General features: G+C 30.8%; 3 protein-coding genes across 5 annotated transcripts in view; 2 read left to right on the forward strand and 1 right to left on the reverse strand.

Annotated features, from left to right (window-relative positions):
* LOC143078990 (uncharacterized) overlaps positions 1-20,877 on the forward strand; it is a 142,234-nt gene that overhangs the window by 47,616 nt on the left and 73,741 nt on the right. The gene's annotated exons all lie outside the window — the stretch shown is intronic.
* Positions 250-15,146, reverse strand: LOC143078987 (uncharacterized). Its single transcript, XM_076254076.1, has 7 exons — positions 14,941-15,146; positions 8,128-8,331; positions 7,332-7,415; positions 6,413-6,503; positions 5,291-5,735; positions 1,625-1,799; positions 250-1,067 (listed from the first exon to the last, which is right to left on the reverse strand). Exons 5-6 carry the CDS (start codon positions 5,712-5,714, stop codon positions 1,765-1,767), a joined length of 459 nt encoding a protein of 152 aa, XP_076110191.1. The 5' UTR covers positions 5,715-5,735; positions 6,413-6,503; positions 7,332-7,415; positions 8,128-8,331; positions 14,941-15,146; the 3' UTR covers positions 250-1,067; positions 1,625-1,764.
* LOC143078989 (uncharacterized) overlaps positions 15,266-20,877 on the forward strand; it is a 52,808-nt gene continuing 47,196 nt past the window's right edge. For all 3 annotated transcript variants that reach the window (XR_012979320.1, XM_076254078.1, XM_076254079.1), the window contains exon 1: positions 15,266-17,246. Coding sequence is in view for 2 of the 3 variants with exons in the window: in XM_076254078.1 (XP_076110193.1) it covers positions 16,149-17,246 (1,098 nt within the window). In the remaining variant the exon portion in view is untranslated. The remainder of the gene's footprint in view (positions 17,247-20,877) is intronic.

The raw sequence follows: 20,877 nt of genomic DNA on the forward strand, positions 1-20,877 counted from the left end.
TCCAGGAAAAACTGTCCAACGTTTACGTCATTCGATATAAGAGGTTACAACATGCACGCGACACGGGTTTAGCTTTGCGATATAGGGTATGCGATACGGGTTAAGCTATGCAATACGGGTTATGCGATACAGGGTAATTGATACACTTGAAAAAAGACTCTTGATTAGATATACAAAATTACTGCTCGTCCGAATTTAAAGTATTTAATCTCTAAATTCAATAGGCTATAAACAAGACAAACACAGATATAGGATTAGTTGCTCGCAGTAACACCTTATTTTCTCTTGCGATACAATATTTTATTTTACTTTATTGTACATTTTTCTTCGATTGAAACAATATATAAATACATGACATATAACATTGTTCCTCTTTCGTATCGTTTCTTTTTCCTTGTCTAATACCTCCAACGCCTGTATGTACAATAAACATAGCAGCAACTGCATATATACATATGTGACCAACTTCAATTCGACGAAACAGCGAGCACCTTCAATACTAATACATTTAAATGCCAAATTTTATATAATACCATTAAACCCCACCCGTAAAAACCGCCAAAACTTTCCTCGTGCCTCCTGCACCTAACATCAAATTTATAAATAGTACATACTATTACAAAACCAGTATCCGAACTAGTTATACTAGTTCCCAACTATAAATAATTACTACAAATAGCGAACGGGAAAAACCTTATTTCAAACGAAATAAAATACATTTAAATTCTCCCTCGCCCTGCTCGTCCGAATTTTAAAGTATTTAATCTCTAAATTCAATAGGCTATAAACAAGAAAAACACAGATTTAGGATTAGTTGCTCGCAGTAACATCGAAACAAAGGAAATGAAACAGTTCAGAATAAGATGCCGATATAAAAAGTCTTTAAGATGTTAATAATTGAAGATAAATCTTTAACCACTTAACTGGACCAATATCAATTTCAAGTCGACAATCGGAACGTCAAATACGACATATTGAACCGAACGCTTCCTCAATAGATGGTAATGCAGACAAATCTTTTCAAATCTTGAATCTTTGGATAGTTTCTCAAACTGTTTTCATTGATTCTGCAATAAGAGGAAAACAATCAAAACTTCATATAAAGATGTACGTGTATCTTAATCAGATAAACATTAAACTTCTTTAGATATATACATATTTCATATCTATAAACATCAACTACTAATCACACTGTGTGATTCTTTATGTTACACAATGCAACATAGCTCATGAAAGTCTATACACAAAAAAGCATATGATAAATTATTGTGATTATTATAAGTGATTTTTTGCCCGTTTTTGTACAAATTGTAATTTGTACAGGCACTTTTTGTACAACTTATGATTTGTACAAAGGCAAAATACAAATTATAATTTGTACAATATTTTTGTACAAATTATAATTTGTACAAAATGATAACTTGTACACAACATATATATCTCATATCTATTATATCAACAACAACAAAAAAGAAAACAACTCTAAAGCTATGTCGGAAGCTCCGACTTCGTACTAATTTGTCTTATTATCTTTGTTACATTTTGATTATCGGTGTAAATTAAACAAATTTTCCACTCAATATGTTATGTACCATGTGTACGGACTGTAAATATAACTGCTTACCGTTATAAAAGTCTGTTCAAGTTGAACTCTTGGTTCTGTCCGATTTATCTCATATAAAACGGGTTACTTTTTATGCCTACACCTGCATATTGTTGCATCCGGGGAACAATTCTCTCAGACACTAGGTCTCCAATATGGTACTATATTGTGATCACTTTATAGTAAATGCGACCTGCTGATAAAATGAAAGCAAAACTGTGGTATTTTTATGAAAACTATAAAATTGATGATGATTACAATTCTCATCTATGTTTCAAATCAAATGTATACATATATAGAATTATGGGCAAAAATTAATGCCTCCATATTTAACCTTTTGTTTTCTATATATTTGTTTACATGTCTCAAATCTAGTACAAGTCTTACGAATTCTTTACCTGAACTTTGTACTGAAACAGTAATCAGATTAACTACAAAAGGTGAACCAGATTAACTACAAAAGGTGAACACTGTATTATTTAGTGAGAATTTCATCTATTAACTTTTAAATAAAAGTTGCATACTTAAAAGCTGATTTGTTATCAGATTAATGAACTCAATATGGTTCAGTATTGAAGGGAATTATATAACCAAATTCTGTAGTATTTAAAATAAAATCATAAACCTGTAAAACGTTTTAAAAAAAACACGTTATATTTGATATTCGCTTTTAACTTAATAATGTGGTCTCCAGACAGGATTCCAAAATTGTAAATAAAGTCAACATTATACTCAACTCCGTTCATTGTGCTTTCATATAAACATGTTCCTCTTTCGCATCGTTTCTTTTCTTTTCCTCGGCTAATACAGCCCTTGGATGGTGTAAACTTCCGAAAACAACGTGTATGGTGTAATGGTGTATGGCATATGGTGCAATGGTGTAAGGTGTATGGTGCTATCGTGTAGGGTGTAGGGGGAATGGTGTAATGGTGTATGAGGAATGGTGTGATTGTGTAACGTACGATCGGGAATGGTGTGAATGATAGTGTACGACCTTTCATTGGTTGCAAACGAAGTTTTTTTTATTTCATTTTTTCGGATTGTAAGCATAAACATAATAAAAATCTTTATATTTAAAATTTAATTGCATTATGGGTAATTTCGTATCGTGTAGATAGAATGGGGAATGGTGTATGGTGTAAAGAGAAGGTGTATGGTGCAAAGGTGTAACGTGTATGGTGTAATGGTGTATGGTGTTAGTGGGATGTTTACACCATCCAAGGACTGTACCCCACCGCCTGTACGTACATTAATCATAGCAGCAACTGCATTAATACATATGTGACCAACTTCAATTCGACGTAACTGCGAGCACCTTCGATACTAATACATTTAAATGCCAACCTTTATATAGTACCATTAAACCCCACCCGTAAAAACCGCCAAAACTTTCCTCGTGCCTCCTGCACCTAACATCAAATTTATAAATAGTACATACTATTACAAAACCAGTATCCGAACTAGTTATACTAGTTCCCATCTATAAATAATTACTACAAATAGCGAACAAGAAAAACACTATTTCAAACGAAATAAAATACATCTATCAGTCAGATGACTGCCCTGTTGATAACAGTGTTTTTACTTCAGACAGGGAAGTATGATACGAACGATTACGCTGTGTGGAGACTGAGGACAGGTAAAAATATTATAATTATTATTACACCTTCTTTTTATCTTTTACTTATTTTGTGTTAAGTAAAGAATAAAATAAGTATTTATATTATTTGTATAGATTTTTAAAAATTAAAAAGAAGGAAAAACCTGCCGGGACTTTCGTTTTGAATAAAACTGGTGGAAGCCTTCTGAAAGCATTCATAACCCGGAAGCGACTTTACAATTCTCCCTCCCCAAAACAAAAATAATGAATATATACATATATTAGGTTAAAACTGATTATTCAATAGGACAAGCGATTACTCAATGGTAACAGGATGGGGTCTCATCACAAATTTTCGAGAAATTACAGAAATTAAAATTAATGTGTCTTCTCCAGTATCAAAATATAATAATTTTTTTAATTCTAGAATTGGAACGATTTTTTAAAACTACCTTCCCGAATTCCCGCGAATTAACGTTTCGATCCTTGCGTCTTGAAAAATATGATTTTGTCTATTTATAAATGGTGCAATAGACCTAAATTGGCTATGAGAATAGTAAGCATGATATATTGATCATAAAAATGGTGGGATCTACATTATCTGCTATAAAATACACGATTTTCTTTATCTTATTTTCACTAGATAAACCATTCTAAAAATATTTTCTGAAAGCAAAATTTATTTTGACAAAAGAAAATCTTCAATAAAATGAAGCTAAGACTTTAGACACACGGAACGAAATTTTAGTGATTGAACAGCACGTTCACTTGAATGATGTCCAGCGTAAAAAAAACCACCATAGATACTAGGATTAAAATTGTGTAGGATACACTAGATTTTATTCTACAAAAGACTCATTAGCCACACTCGTGCTAAAAAGCTGAAAAGGCCAAATAAAGTACGAAGTTTAAGAGCATTTATACCCCAAATTCTCAAAACACTTGCCATATACAGCTAATATAGTCTATTCTTGGTGTTGAAAAGGAATTCGAAAATTTTAAAGTTTGTTAACTGTTAATTTAAAATTATGACCATATCAATTATAATGCATGCCAACTTCTTGGAATGATGGGGATACATGTATAATCCAAATGACTTCGACTAAGAACTAACACGTTAGTTATATATGTTCAGATATCCAGTACAAATCACAAATTGGGTTTTTACCCACCAAATTTGATGTAATTGAGTGAAATATGTTATTTTTCAATTGCATTATTAATTAATTCACCCCTAAATCAAATATTAAATTGTTTTCACCACTAAGTTCCTGAATGTTTAGTTGTTTTATTATCTAAATATGGATTTGAGGCATGTTATAATGCAATCATATCAAACAACGATGTTCATCCCCTGTTATCTGTAATCTGTTTCCTTCACGTTTGTATATCATGTGCATGTATATGATAGCCGTTTTTTTTTGGTTTAAACACTGATGAGCAATTTACATCTTTTGTTGAATTTGTGTCTGGTATGTTTGAACTGTTTTTTTATTTTTTGTCGATTTAATTTCAAGTGTTATACTTAATTTTGTACCATAACAATCAATTAACACACCCTTGAATCAATTCACAATGTCAAATATATAAGCTTTGACTATCAAAAAAAAAAAAAATTCTAGTCCCATTCTGAGCAATGGGAAATAACTCCAATTAAAAATAATTTATATACATAGCACTTCACTGCTGAAAAAAAACTTAACTTACATTTATTCACATGAAACCACACATCAAAGTGTGAAAATTATTTCAGCAACTGTGGTTTTTTCCGAAATTATGATCCCTTGGATATGCTCAAAGTACAAGGACAAAAGTTAAAACCAGCACAATAGTGTGGCTACCATTAAAATTGTATTTTAATTCTTTTATAATGTTTGTTAGCTTATGTGTCTTAAATATTAAATTTTTAAAGTTATTGATTAATAAGTATACAAAATTACATTTATATGTATTTACAATGGTTCCTGGTCCCCCAGAAACTTTAAAGTAAAGAATCTGTATTATCTGCATTTTTGCAAGGGTTTCATTGGGCACCACCCAACTCATTGTTGCCAGGTTTAAGTAAACATATATTTTAACTTAATTACCTTCATCTGATAAATGTAAACCAATGATGGAAATGTCATCTTCTTCTTCTTCACTGTCACTGAAAACTGCTGCATATTGAGTAGATGATTTCGGTGTTGACATATTTATTCTCTTTGGTGGATTTATATGTGGTGAGGAAGCCATTCGTTTTGACATCCCAGCATTTTTTTGGCATTCATTGTAAAAATCAGTATTCTTTTTGTGAAGAGAGTCAACTTTTTTACTGCAGTTTCTACATACTGTTCCACTTTCAACATTAATACCACCATATTTCTTCAATAACTCCTTTAAACTGTAATCTTTCCCTTTTAACTTCCGGATGGTTTCTACTCTACGGGCTTCCTTTGCAAAATTCCCACACACTAAACAAAAATCTCTATCACATTCTCTCTGCTTGATAGGTGTACCTAGACCTACATTCATCCTCTTGGTATTAGAAATGAACTATATAAAGGAAAGATTAAAAGTATGCTTCATTTAACACAGTTTTCCTTTAAACTCTAAAAAGCCTGTATTGCATGAAATTAAAACAGTTATGCATTTTACAAAGTAGTCATAGGTGTGTAATTGGAATGTATAAGTATCCATACACAGCCAATGTAGCTTTTAATCTTAAGCAATGACCACATACATGTACTTTTTTTGTTATGATGAGTTTTATTGTGCATATTGTATTGTTGTCTCATTGTTGCATATGTCCCAAGTACGTGCATCTAAGTATCCTCTGGTAGTCTTATCAGATTTTAAATTTTAGTTTCTTGTGTATATATTTTGTAGTTTAGTATGACATTAATTATCACTGAACTAGTATGAGCGCCTCCAGGTGCAGGAGATTCTCACTATATTGAAGACCCATTAGTGGCTGTAAGCAGTTGTTTGCTCATTGGTAGGATTGTTGTCTCTTTAATATGTTCTCCATTTCCATTTTCAATTTTAATGTCTTTACTTATTAGATTTGACAAAGAACCAATATTCTAATGCAATTTGGATGTAACAAATTTTTTCATTGGCTAAAAGTTGCCGTCAAATCCACAGTTGACCAGGGGTAACTAAGGAGGGACCTGCCATCCTGTCCCTTTTTTTATTATTGATGTTCAAACTGTGTCACAAATTGAACTTACCGTGCTTTTTGTTTAATTTCAAATTCTGCACATATATACTAGTATAATTCATTTTTGTCTTGTTCAGGTTGGTGCATAAGTCTCTTCACATCTATAAATAAAAATATTTTATACAAGATTTTATCCTGCAATCAACTAATTTTTGGTATTAACAGGTACACATATAAATGTTGGCTTTAAAAAAGTTTTTGGTAACCTATTTCTAATGACAGTTGAAGGTGCAGACAAGGAATAAAAATAATTTAGTGTGAGATAGACATGATAGATTAAAAAGACCCCACTAAATTTTTTAAATGGTGTTTATATGTTGCTTATTTCCTCTGTATTACTTATAAATTTAAAATATGCACCTCAAGCTCATACAAATACATTTTTACAATAAAAGTATATTCTGCATTTATCCTTTTACCTTTAATAGCTTAAAATTCCCTTTTTTCAAAATTTGTAACCCTTGCCAATAAAGCTTTTATTTTTAAACAACGACCATATACACAAACTGTCTTTATTATTCCATTGAACAAACATCAATTTTCTGAAAGAAACAATTCCTTTAGTTTTTTTAATTGAAATGTATTATATTTATCAGGTTGGAGTCTTTTAGGGCTGACAATAAGGTATGGATTTTTCTCATAGTTGAATGCTGTACGGTTGCATGCAATTGCTTAAATCAGCTAAATTTGAACTTTGATAGGTAGTTGTAACACTGGAAATCATACCACATCTCTTTATAGCATTGTTGATAGCATACTTAACGATAATGCTAAATAATCTCCACCTTTAAATTCAGGAATATGATTTTCAAAAAACCATAATTTTTTATTTAATATCAATAAAAAAAAAACTTGATTAATATGATACATATAATTATGTCCCTTTTTTTTATTGTTGATGTTCAAACTGTGTCACAAATTGAACTTACCTTGCTTTTCGTTTAATTTCAAATTCTGCATATATACTTCATTCTTGTCTTGTTGTTCATGTTTGTGCATAAGTCTTTTCTCATCTATAAATTAAAAAAAATAATAAAAATTGGCTGATTGCTGGAGTAATTTTTCACAATTTGATTGGCTGATATTGTCCTAATAAAATTCAGTACATTTTTTTTATTACATCAATAGGAATTATCTCCCTTATACTATGAACGTAATCCTTTTTCTTTGCTTTAATGACCTACTAGATAAATAGAGTTTTAGTTATCCTATTTCTAATGAGAGTTGAGGGTTCAGACAAGGAAAACAAATAAACCAGTCCAAGATAGACATGATAGATTAAGAAGACACCACTAAGTCTTTGAGATTTATCATATTTCTCTACAGAGAGGTTTTTAAATGAAATGTATTTCTGTAAGTTTGTGTTCCCTTTTTTTTGATAATACTTTATGTGACTTTGTTTGGTAATTTATTTTTTTTCCACTGTGCCAAAAAACATATGATACTCATAACTATTTTTCATCTTGTAAACATGGTTAAGTAGTCAATTATGTCCTAAAATTCTCTGAATAATTCTAAATTGGAACCAGCAAAATTAGAGCTTTAGGTATATTTTGTACATGAAGTGTGTATTTATTTTCCAGTATAATTTGCTGATGATTACGATGGTTCCAATGTCTTTGAGGGATATTTTTTTCATTTACATATTCTTCTTATTTTGAAGACTATAACATCCAGAAATCACCTTCAATGACTAAATTTGGGACCACTACTATTTTTACTTACTTTAATATATGTAGTACTTATTAAATTAATAGTTATCCATTTTGTCTGTATTAACTTAATAATGTCCCATCTTGTCTCTCTAGTATTTATTAACTTAATAATGTTCCATCTAATCTTGTCTTTCTAGTACTTATTAATTAACTTAATAGTGTTCCATCTTGTCCGTATAGTTGTTCAATTTGCTGCTTTATGTCAGCTTTTCATCTGTAAAAATATTATCAATTTGATTTTATAGGTTAGTTGAGGACATTGACGTATAAAGCTTACGTTTATACGTACAGCTTTATCTGTATAGTAAAATAGCTGATTGCAGTATAACATGTGATGTGTAGTTTGCCAATCAGAATAATGTATTATAATGAAACATATATCTAATGCAATTATATTAATAACAAGTATTTATTTTCCATTGTTTAAAAATTGATATATTTAGCAATTAAGACTGCAGTCTATTAAATATTCATTCATGATTGATGGTTAAGAATAATTAAAAATCTGCTGCATTAGAGTAAATGAACACCCTCGCATTAGCCAATCAAAATATGACATTTTATCCTGTAATTAGCCTTTTATTGTACAAATAACAGGTGTACAAATAAATTTTTGCTTTATTTGTATGGAGAAAATTTCATCATTTCTTTAAATCAAAATACTGGGAAACACAGGTCAAAATTTTGTTTACCGTATGAAGAAAGTTATGAAATTGAAAAAGTAGCTAGCTGGGAAAATGATGAAATCTTAAAGAAGACAGTATTTTATATGTTTAAGATGAGAAAAAAATGTCCAATGATCACTTGTTAGTTTGTTAGAGATGAAAACAACTTACATATATATGTATAATATAATACATGTATATATGCTATTATACTTCTTTCTACAAAGGAGTCTACATGTATGTCATCTTTTATAAATTGATTTGAAAATGTTTTTTGTGACTGTTTATTTTTTGTTATATATATCTTGGCACTTTTGTTTTGTTTCTTTGTTAGTTGATAATTTCTGTGTCATTTGGTCTTTTGTGGAGAGTTGGCAATCATACCACATCTTCATTTATATTCTTTAAATTAATATGGCCTATAATTTAATTGAAATAATTATATGAAATGTAGTTTCATCAGACCAAATTTAACAGACAATAAGACCTACATTTTAAAAAAAAAGAGAGATTAGCATGTTAACATGTACCTCAACATATTTGTTGAAATTTTTGTTGTTTCTCAGCTCTGTGTTAAGAAATAATAGAGGGGGGGGGGGGGGGGGGGGTGAATAAAAAATGAAAAATTTATTAGTAGAGCTTGTAAAATTTTACAAAAGACATTGAAGAAGTTGCATTTAATAAATTGATTGATTTTAGAAATAATTTCAGCTACATGACTAGATTATAGATATGTTTTCTTACATGTATAGTTACAAATGGACGCTCAATATTAATGTGCGTGGTGTTAAATTATAAATTCATACTTTCTTCTACTTTTACTCTATGATTAAATGACTGCCTTCAACACATTGAAGTTTATGTCACTTGTACAGAGTATCCTTAACTCTGTCCAGCAAAGAACATTTTCATAATTTTAAGTTGAATATATATATATCAGGTACATGTATATAGAAGAAAAATTTCAAATTTCTTTTTCGGTCAGACAAACCCTAAAATAACTTGACACAGACTGTGCTTGTTCTGTGCATTGCTTTTTATAGACATACATGTATAAGCATATATATACAGTGAAAATATGATTTTATAAAACACAACCAGACATGCATACAATGTGTGTGTTTTTTTATGGGATAGCGGCCACCGTCTCTTGGTTTTAAGTGATCTATCATGTCACTATAACACTTGAGGTGTATCTGTGTATAGGTTTGTGACAAATCTTACAGCCCTTCTTTGTACTTTTCTATTTTGTTTAAATCCTTAGTAAAGTACTGGTCCCAGACTGACAGGAATATCCTAGTGATGGCCAACTAAAGATTTGTATGCCTGTTCCTTTACTGAGGTTGAACTGATGATTTCACTTTGACTGATAGATGTTTAAAGTTTTTTATAAACTCCTTTGGCTGTGATCTGACAGTACCGTCATGACAGTAAAAATAGCGATTGCCCAAAAATAAAAATAAAATATATCTAAATCCTCATTTTTTGGGGTAGAACTGTTTTTTATAGTAATGATATTTATAATAAATATTTTTACATGTTATATATATTCAATTATTTGTTGACGATACCATTTAAATGAGCTTATGGGTTACATTGTCGATCTTCATTGTAGCAGACGTTCTTCCATTCTAACAGCTGTATGCGAGTGAGGAAATTCCCATGAAACATCCGGAATCTCCTGCGCGACTGGTTGCGCATTAAATAGTACTAAAAAGTACTAAAATGGCGCTGGTCTCCACCTGTCTATTTATAGAACAAGGTGATTATATATAGCGGGATCCCAGTCTAACTTCGTCCCCTTTCACCTGCCTCATATCAAATATTGTTCATTAGTTCTACCAATACAAACAAGACAAATTAAATCTAGTACATAATAAAAGAAGAAATTTTGCTATTGTAAATTTTAGGGATGTCGACAATTACGTTGCTACAACGTTTTAATTACGTGATATATTTGATCGATGTACAGTACATATTGCAATTATTTTTTTATAATTTTTTTTTTATTATTACGATGTATTATTGATGACAAAAACATGGTTCCTCTTTTATAATAGCGTAAAAATCAACTTAATACTTTATCGACCAAAAATATGACGACGTTGCTATAACGTCACAGATACAGTACAGGTAGGGACTTATTTTTATGGATGCCTTAATCCGTCTAGATGTCAGACTGGTCGGACAGTTGTCCCAGTGTTATAAACACCTGCTGTGCAATATCCAAGTGGAAGGTCGTAAATCAATCTGTACCAGCTTGATTAGAATTAAATTTTACCTGTACAGATATATTAGTATTTATGGAGGATAGATAAATGTAAAATATTGTTTTGTATTCAAAGAGAAAGAATTAAAATTAAAATTAAATATAAGAAATAAAATTAAAATTAAATATAAGAATAAAAATTAAAATTAAATATAAGAATAAAAATTAAAATTAAATATAATTTTTTTTTTTTATAATTTGAAAATGAAATAAAGACGATTTTTAACAATATATTGTGTTGCCAATTATTTCAATAGTTTTGTGCCAATAAACTACTTTGTATTTGTATTTGTAAACCGTAAATATTTCATCTAATTCAAAATAATAAGCCTAATAACAACCAAGACTGTTTTCAATAGAAGTTTAAATCAAATTGTTGAGACTTCAATCCCGTAAATTATACGAGTTTTCGTTGATGGTTATATTATTTCCCGCTTTTAACGTCCTGTTCCTTTATATGTTATTATAAGAAACTCAATTTTAAGTATAAGGGGATATCGTATTTATGAAATATGTATAGGCATTGTGAATTAAGTTATTTTCCTTTTGATACAACTTTCCCCGTCGGAGCCTCTACATCTATTCACACCTGTCAATCATTTCTCGCAAGTGAAACATTTTGGTCAGACAGATCACTCGTGCTTTCTATTTTGACATATTTCCCGTTAATCTCTTTGAAAGTCAAACAATTGGTTTCCTTTAATACAATATTTATAACGCCGAGATCATATTTCGATTCCTATTTTTTTATTTTATTTAAAATTGTTGACACTCAGATATAAATATGCCTTTCTATTTTCATGTCTGAAATATTTTATGAAAATCGCCGGTGTTATAAATATATTTTACAAATTGTATCAAATCGATACACGAAAATCAAAGTTTAACCTTATATAGTTTATTGACTAAATGCACATTTATACCCCAATGGGGTTGAAGGCTAGTCGTACTAGTCATGATCAGCTGTCTTTACTTTTTCGTCGTACTTCTAGTCATTCTAAAGCTCGCGCAGTCAGTATGATTTTTTAAATCGATGTTGTATTATTTCCGAAGTTTAAATGAGGTCTCCAAATAGATTATTTAAATGGGAATCCGGGAAATGACTGATAAAAATAAAACAAAAAATAGTTAAAGAAGACTAAATCGTGTTTTGATTATACATGTATGTAAATCGATTAAATTTCTATTCTGGTAAATCGATCAAGAGCCTCAAAACTAAAACACAATACTGTCAATCATTCCACATCAAATTTAATCATGAATGAATTTTCCCACGGTCGGTCAGTAAGGTCACCTGTGTTTACTGTTACGACATTTCCCGCCATATAAAAATCTCGTGCAGTGGACAAAATCGATCTTTAATATCTTTTATTAGCATTCAATATTATTGCGAGTGGAGCCAAGTTAACGTTCAACCACGTGCACACGCTGTTGATCACTGATATGTGTATCATGGAATTGTCTTTTCACAGCAATTTTTTCTTTTAGATTGCTATAAAAAATATAACATACAAGTTTCCTTTTTTACATGGATTGTGAGTAAATTAATATTATGCAATTAAGTTCGGGATTTCGGGATTAACCCTTTCGGGATCTGGGAATTCTTTTTTCGCGATGTCGGGATTTAAATTTATTTAAATTCGGGACCTTGGGACTTCGTGTTTTTAAGCCCGGGATTTCGAGATCCGGACCCATTTTACCCCTACCCCCAAATGCAGATCAATTATATTAATTTAGCATAATGAACAAACACGGAAATCTTAAAATAAACTTATGCCCGGGAAGAATCAATATTTTCTTCTAGTGTTATTATTTGCGTTCTATTTTAGTCACACATCACCAACTTTCGGACAATATTTGTTTACAGTAAAAAGTAAAAACTACAAAGAATTATCAAGCTACTAATAATATACAAGTGTTGCTCACTGTAATTATTTTTATCTCGGAACTGACACAACAGACTGAATATTAAATACAAATTATAGAAATATTTTGCATGTGACCGCGTCAAACTAAAACGTATGCAGCAGCACTTGAGACAGCATTCTGCTAATCTATGGATTTACGTGGAAAATAAATCAGTAAAATAAAAATAACCGTAAGCTTCAAGAAATAGAATACATGTAAAAATATATATGTTTAAAAAATTTATGCAAACAAATAAAAAAAAGATACAAAAAAAAACAAAAAAAAAAAACGAAAAGGAACATAAAATAAAAATAATTTTTAGGAACAAAGAAAATAAATATTAACAGTTGAAATATCAAAACCATAATTAACAAAAATAGGCTATTTTTATTAAACAAATATTCTCCAGTACATCACCTGTAAAAATATTTTATGTCAAATACGATGTAGAACTAATATAATCAATAAAGTGATTGAGAGGTTAAAATTACAGGTATTTAAATCTGATTCTGAAATCAGTGAACCGTAATTCTAGCAACACGGATTAAGATGAAAGGACCATTCACACCTGGATCTGTTGTTTAATGAACATACTACCTACCATAAAAATGTCGGATTATTCATATCCGACTAGACGGATTAAGGCATCCATAAAAATAAGTCCCTACCCGTACTGTACGTGACAGATGCGTCGCAATATGACATTGCAACAACGTAATATAAACGTTATTAAAAACAATAATAACGTTGTCCTGACGTCGGTTCTACGTCGTATCTGACGTGACGTAAAATTACATTCTCACAACGTTGCAACAACGTCGTACTAACGTAACGTCAGTCATGACCTTCCAGCGACCAATACATAACGTCGCAAGGACGTCATGTGTTTCCTGGGATGCTCTCTTGAAGTGCTGGCGATTAGGGGTTAAATTTCCAGCCGGGATTAAACTTAAGACTTAACAGTTGTGTATCTGATTTTCTTAAGCTCGTATCATTTAGGTGAACAAGCAAAGGCAGGTTTTTTGGAGTCCGAATGAATTATCTTAAAGAATATCAAGCCTATAGCTACTTTTACTTACTATGCGTTGTTATATATGTAAGACTAAGATCGACGTCCGGTCTCAAATCGACCTCCATTCCTCAAATCGACGTCCAAAATCTGACGTCACAATAAATTAACATTTCAAATCGACATCCAATTTAATGTTTCTCTAATCTAGGTCTTTTTTGTTGTTCTCAACCCGACGTCCAAGTTTTTTCTTCTCTTATCGACGTCTGTCGCAGTTAAATCACATCTTCATGAAATGGTGGGTTGAACTTATATTAAAAAAAATGATGAAATTCATATAAGACCAGATCATAATACTTTTCCGCAATTGGTCGTATTTTTATATTTTTTCTATTGTTTGAGTTAGTATACTGCCTTCTGGATGTCTTGTGATAATCTTTGTCTTTGATTCGTTTTCTCACTGTCGTACAATGTAGATCAATATGTATATGTTAATATGAACAAGAAAGGAAAACGACAACGTAGGACGAAAATAAGATATTAATATGTATATACATATAAAAGTAATAATGATGTGTTCGGTCGTCTTATTGACATTTCCTGATGTTAAATTTGTCTTTTTGTTTTGATACCAATGTAAATAAAACAATATTAGTTTCGGTAAACTACTTTACAAATACACAAACGATATAGATTACATCAACAAAGATCAATCTAAAAATAAAGGATTCAATGAAATGTATTGACATGACAATCAAACGTCCTTCAAACGTTTTATAACGTAACATTGGACGTCGATTTGAGGGTTTAGTATTGGACACTGATTTGAGATCGTGATGTAAGATTTGGACGTCGATTTTCGGAACGGACGTCGATAAGAAATCGGACGTTGTTTTTAGTCTAACATATACGTGCAGATATTAATTTCACAACATGCATATATTTCATTTTCTGGAATGCTATCTATATTACCTTTCGCTAATGCAACTGTCGATTCATTCGGATCAATGGTATATAAAATACCCTCATATCGAATTCCTGCTTTAGAAATAAGACTTATTTTGCTACCAAGATATGGAATCCCCCCACTCATGATGGCAAGGAATCTCTAAACTTTCAAACAAAGGAAGATGTCAACGGATTTATCTGCTTCATCCAGAATATTGTATCAGCAGAATATAAGATGGCGGATGTTTTGATTCTGTCACGAGAGGGCGTACTTTTGAAAAAAGTGTCCCACAAATCTGTGATTTGCGCCTGCGTACTTCAGTCTAAAAATTTACTCAGTAACCGTGAGGCAATATGTACACTTATAGTAGACTGTCAAAGCTTCGCAAATCTGAACATTATACCGAACAACCCAGAAATACTTGGAAAGATTGAAAATATGTCCAGAATATACTGCTATGAAATTCACAAAAAGAGACTATCAGCCGAGATATAACACTTCCCTGGGTATCACAGCTCCCCATAAAGACACTAATGACAATATTTACCACCATGTGTCTATATCTGATATATATCATAAATAGTAAAATAGTTGCCGTAATTAAAATACTTTAGTGTGATGTTTATGCATAAATATTTAGAACGTTAATATCTGCTTGCTTAACTATAATATACACCATATATACAAGCCTGAACGTGTGTACTGTGCAAGACTTTAAAATTTGAGTACAATGTAGAACTAACTCTTATAACGCAAAAATATATCATTGCTTATTAACAAAGATATCAACATTAGATAGAAAATAACCATCTGTAGCATCCTCTAAATGCATAGTATTTTAGCTTGCACTTCTTGGCTCCCATATGAATGAAGACCTTTTAATTCATTAACTCTATCCAGTGAATTCAACAGCCAAAATAGTTAATTGATCTTATTTAACTAGACATTACTTTTATCACCGTATCTACATCCTGGATAACGGAGGAATCTACCTGAACAAAACAGAACCTGGATAATGAATGGGTAATCCGTGTATATAATATGTACATTTCTGTAAATAAATTTTGTGCATGTGCAACGTTCTGGTGGAGGATTTCATTACAATTTGGAATAACTTGTGGATATTTTAACATTTTTAAAAACTAATCCGTTAAGGAAACACAGCTAGCTGTGTGTGCTCCAACACTGGAGGGATTTACATAAAGAAGAAGAAGAAGAAGAAGCTAGGGAAATGGCGGCTGTCAACCCTCTAGATGATATTCTTAATAGTTCTGTAGATGAACTGGCAATTAATGCCTTAGTTGGCAATTTAGAAGCACGTCTAGCTTCCCCATCCAATAAGGATGTGTCTAATTCTTTATCAGATGCCTCAGTCAATAACAATCACATTGGCACAACAAGGTCTTCAACACCACAAAATAGTGGTTCAGTGTTCAACACGGCTACTGGAGTAGGTGCCAATGGACAAGCTGTATCAGCTCACAAAAACTTCACAAATTCTCATAATTTAAATGTTCAGTCTCCCTCCTCAAAAACAGACTCACAGTTGATTGGAATCAATTCAATATTAAATCCTATGAACTCATCACAAACAAGCAATATTGTTAATACACATGTGAACTCATTGACAGTGAATAGAAGTTCTCCAATACCAGAATCAAATCGTATTCAGTCCCCTCACATAATAAGAACAGTATCAAACTCTCCAGGTTTTCAGAATGCAAGGAATTCACCAGTTCCATCGCCAAATTCAAATCCAGCCATTTCCGCAAGTTCGCAGCATGCAATCAAACCAGACAATAGTGCTATTATTCAAAATGTTGCAATATCAGGAGATCATAAACCTTTAATGTCACAAGGAAACTGTATTCAAGTATCATCTAGTCAACAAATTCCAGGTGGACAAAATTTGTGTGTTAAACAAGAACCAGCAATAAGCTCACAGTATATTGTCAAAACCGAAAATATGCCTGTATCAAGTGTGAAAAATGAACCAAGGACAGCAGCTATACAAGCAGTGACAGGACTTCAAAATAGTGTATATACATCAGGAAATCATATTACACATGCAACAAATGTTCATATTGTAAATGCTCCAATCAAAGGCCATTCGGGTGTTATTACAGTGAAAACAGGTCCGCAACATGTAGTAATGCGACCACAAATTGTACAAAATTCAGGACAAATGCAAGTTGTTAATGTTAGTGCTCATTCAAATAGACCACCTGGAATAGTACAGGTGCCTCATGGAAAACACCAACCAGTCCGTATAGCTACACCAGCTGGTCACTCTCAAATAAACATTGCTCCAAGACCTGGTGGTGCTCCTGTAAGTTATAAACCACTTGCTACTTTGTTTATTTTTTCTAGACTAGCTCACTTTAATCTGATATGGGCATGTAGAAGAGTTACAAAATTTTGAAAGAAAATGTTAAGATTACATGCATGTAAATTGTATCTTAGGCCAAAATAAAAAGATTGTATGTTTGCCCAAACGCGACCGACCCAAAATAAACCCGCCGACTCAAATTCTTTTTTTGACGTTTTTTGGAAGAATTTTTTTTTTCGGATTTATTTTGGGTCCGCTCCGTCATCGTACAAATCTTAATGTTTGTCGTCTTTGCGTTTGAAAGTAACTGTGAATAAGATTAAAACAAAGCGTATAAGAGACGCAGTTAATAGATATTCGATGTTCTCTGTTTTTATCTTCTGATTTAACGAACGTAAAGAAGTAAAACATGTGAAGTGGCACAGGTTTTTTTACGCTGTAGTTGTTTGTACTACCAAACCCTTACCTATATGCTCAATGTTAATTTCATCGTGTTATCGAATATCTGATAAGAATATTTAGGTAGATTTGTTCAAAACAATGTGCAATCGAATATTTTCAATGTTATTCTGACAGGAAATGGATCCGGAAGTTGCGAATTTACAATCTTGCAAGAAGATTTTGTTTTTACTGAATAAAAAGGAATTATTTCTTGATAAATTGTTGTCTTTAATTATAATCTTCCTTTATCATGTATAAATTAGATGCCCTTTTATTCAAATAGTTCAAATTTACAAGTCTCATTAGACAGACAGTACGTAGTCCAAATAATTATGACGTCTGGCAAGGCCATAATTATTTGGACTAGTCAGTACGTTGCTGTTTGGGAGAATTTGATAAAACTATAATTGCTCACAGAATCAGAAATATAATCTTAACTGAATGTAACTCCTTCTGAATAATTTATTGCAATATAAATATAAATCCCTTTTGACAAGAGAAATCTGACTTTTGTCAGAAATATTTTTTCACATGTGCAAAAGTAAAAACATGTTATGGACGCCATATATGCAATAATATTCAAAACTTTCTTAAAACTCTATTAATAACCTTTAAATTGTGACACATTTTTAATGTACATAGAAGTTATTATTATTATTTTTGCAGGGATTTAACTGTATATATTTTTTTTAATGTTATTTTTAAATAGTTATGTTTTCTCTGAATAATTAATTATTATAAGGGCTTAACCAACCTTAATTTAGTAAGGTTGGTGTACTCCAACTATTGGAGGAAAGAAGAAGAAGATTGGATTTTTATACAATTTGTGAGGAAGCCTCTAGAACCATGACCTTAAAATAAAGTCTTCAGAAAACGTTAACTTTATGCAATTATATTTTATCAATAATGATTATTTTCAAAAATTTAAACTTGATTATTTAAAGAAATAAAATTATAACAAATACGTTTTTAGTTTGGAGATTCTACAGAACATGCTTTGATCTATTTATAGCCAAATTAGTTTACCTGTGTGATAATGTAAAATATAAATTTGTTTTCAAAACATAAAAAAGACACAAACTAAGGATGGTAGATAATAATTCATATAAATATTTTAGGACATTTAATCTATTTTAATAGAAATAGGATTTAAAAACTGCAAACAAATTTAATCATTACATAATCAGCTGATATTTTTTTTACACAAACATCGTGTTGATGGAACTGTTGAAAATCACTTCACAAATTCAACAGCCCTTTCACACAGTTAGCAATTGTCAGGGTTATAAACATCTCAGGATACAAATCATAGAGTAGACTAATTTATTTATAGAGGTTTTAAATTCATGGCTTTTGGTTGTCTCTACAAAGGTTTGACAGAGAAAAAAAAAGATATACTGTTTTAAGATCTTTTAATATTTTCATGCAAATTCGGATAAAAAAAAAAAAAAAGAATTTGCGTACCTACCTACCCACACCCAGTCATCATGGGTCGGGTTTGGGCAAACTGAAATATTTTTAATTGTGGCCTTAGGGAGATGTACATGTATGTTTATGTATGAAACAGCTATGAAAGTATACAATAAGCCCATGATTAATGTTTGGTGTAATGTTATATTGCCTTGATTTCATATATTCAAACATGTTTAGGGGCACAGCCACAAGCAATTTTTGCTCCAGTCACCCGTACATAATATATGACGTGTTTTAAAGTAAGCAACTGTTTTTTACCTTTAAACATGTAAAGTGTGCTTATATAAATATATACATGTATATATATTTACAGTTAACATGCACATGAACCAATCTACACTGTACTAGCACAATTTCTATAGTTTGTCATCAAAAGGGGAATAACTCTTTTAGACTTTAATTAATCTAGATTATCATGCTTCAATTTGTAATTTTTCTTTGGCAATGACATAATTATACACTTTACAATTTTAAATACACATAAAATGATGTGGCCAGACAGTATATGTACTACCATAGCTACATGTATCATATCATAATCATGATAACTACATGTATCATGCATGTATAAACTTGACAAATTTACAAAAAAAAGTTCAATTGTTTACTACCCACCTGTACAAATGAATATATATAAGATTGTAACATTATCACAGAAAATAAAAAAGTATGATCAAAAACTGTACAGCTATCCAGATCAAAGGGAGACAACACATGTACACTTTTCTAAGGCCATTCAAAAAAGATTAATTATAATTGCTTGCCCCTCAGTCAACCCTGCTCAGGAATGTCTGTTTTTGCATCCTAGTAATTTCGTTTTCTTTTAAGAAATAAAAAGAAGCAAGTGTATGTTTTGATTTAATTATTAAAATTGGTTTATATTAATTGTCTGATAATTTTTCTTAAAAATGTGTTCTTAAAGTTTATAATACATACATGTAGCTTCTAAATTTCACAATAAATGTATTGCAAGATATGATTAATCTCAAATATTTAAACAAAAAAATCAAACCTTTGTGAGTTGTTTTAAGGTCAAGGATCAGTAAATAAACTTGTCCATAGATTTTTTTAAAACTTAGAACTCAATTAGATATTGAAAATATACATCAGAAAATGTAAAAAAAAGTATATGTCACCGACTTCGTTTTCAAGAAAAATCCATTTTTAAAATGGTCCGTGAGGGTACTAAATTACATTGAATATATAGGGTAAATCTATATTTTTCTTCTACAATTTTCGGTTTCTAGTATAAATCACGAGAACCGCTCCATAGAATTTTTTTTTAAATTAATATTTTTTTCCTCTTTGTCTTACGAATTAGATGATATTAAAAAAAAATATGGTCACCGACTTCGTTTTCCCTATAGAAGCGACGCAAACCCAACATTTTGACAAAAAAAACATAAAAATTCGTGACGTCGTAATTTTTATTATATAACGTCAAGTTATTATGCTAATAATTTCCAACGTTCTTCGTGTTGATTATGCACGATGATTATGTGTTTCGTATTGATAGATTCTTTTTATCATAAGAGTCTGGATAATTATCATAAATTTTTATTTAGTATTACCAATATTCTTATTCTTTATATTTTAGCACCTCATTATACACTTTTTCTTTTTTTTTCTTTTTTGCATTTTATTCTGCAATTTTTGCCCATTATTCTGTATTCCGTAAACCCCAATCAGACCCTCTTTTATGGAACATTTTAAAAAG

Source organism: Mytilus galloprovincialis, chromosome 6 (genome assembly GCF_965363235.1).
Source record: "Mytilus galloprovincialis chromosome 6, xbMytGall1.hap1.1, whole genome shotgun sequence".
NCBI lineage: Eukaryota > Metazoa > Mollusca > Bivalvia > Mytilida > Mytilidae > Mytilus > Mytilus galloprovincialis.

Coding starts and splice junctions, on each gene's coding strand:
- LOC143078987 (XM_076254076.1), bottom strand. CDS start 5,714: ATGAATGTAGGTCTAGGTACACCTATCAAGCAGAGAGAATGTGATAGA. Junction 1,800..5,290: donor TTTACATTTATCAGATGAAG/GTAATTAAGTTA, acceptor TCATTTTATCAG/CAGGTCGCATTTACTATAAA.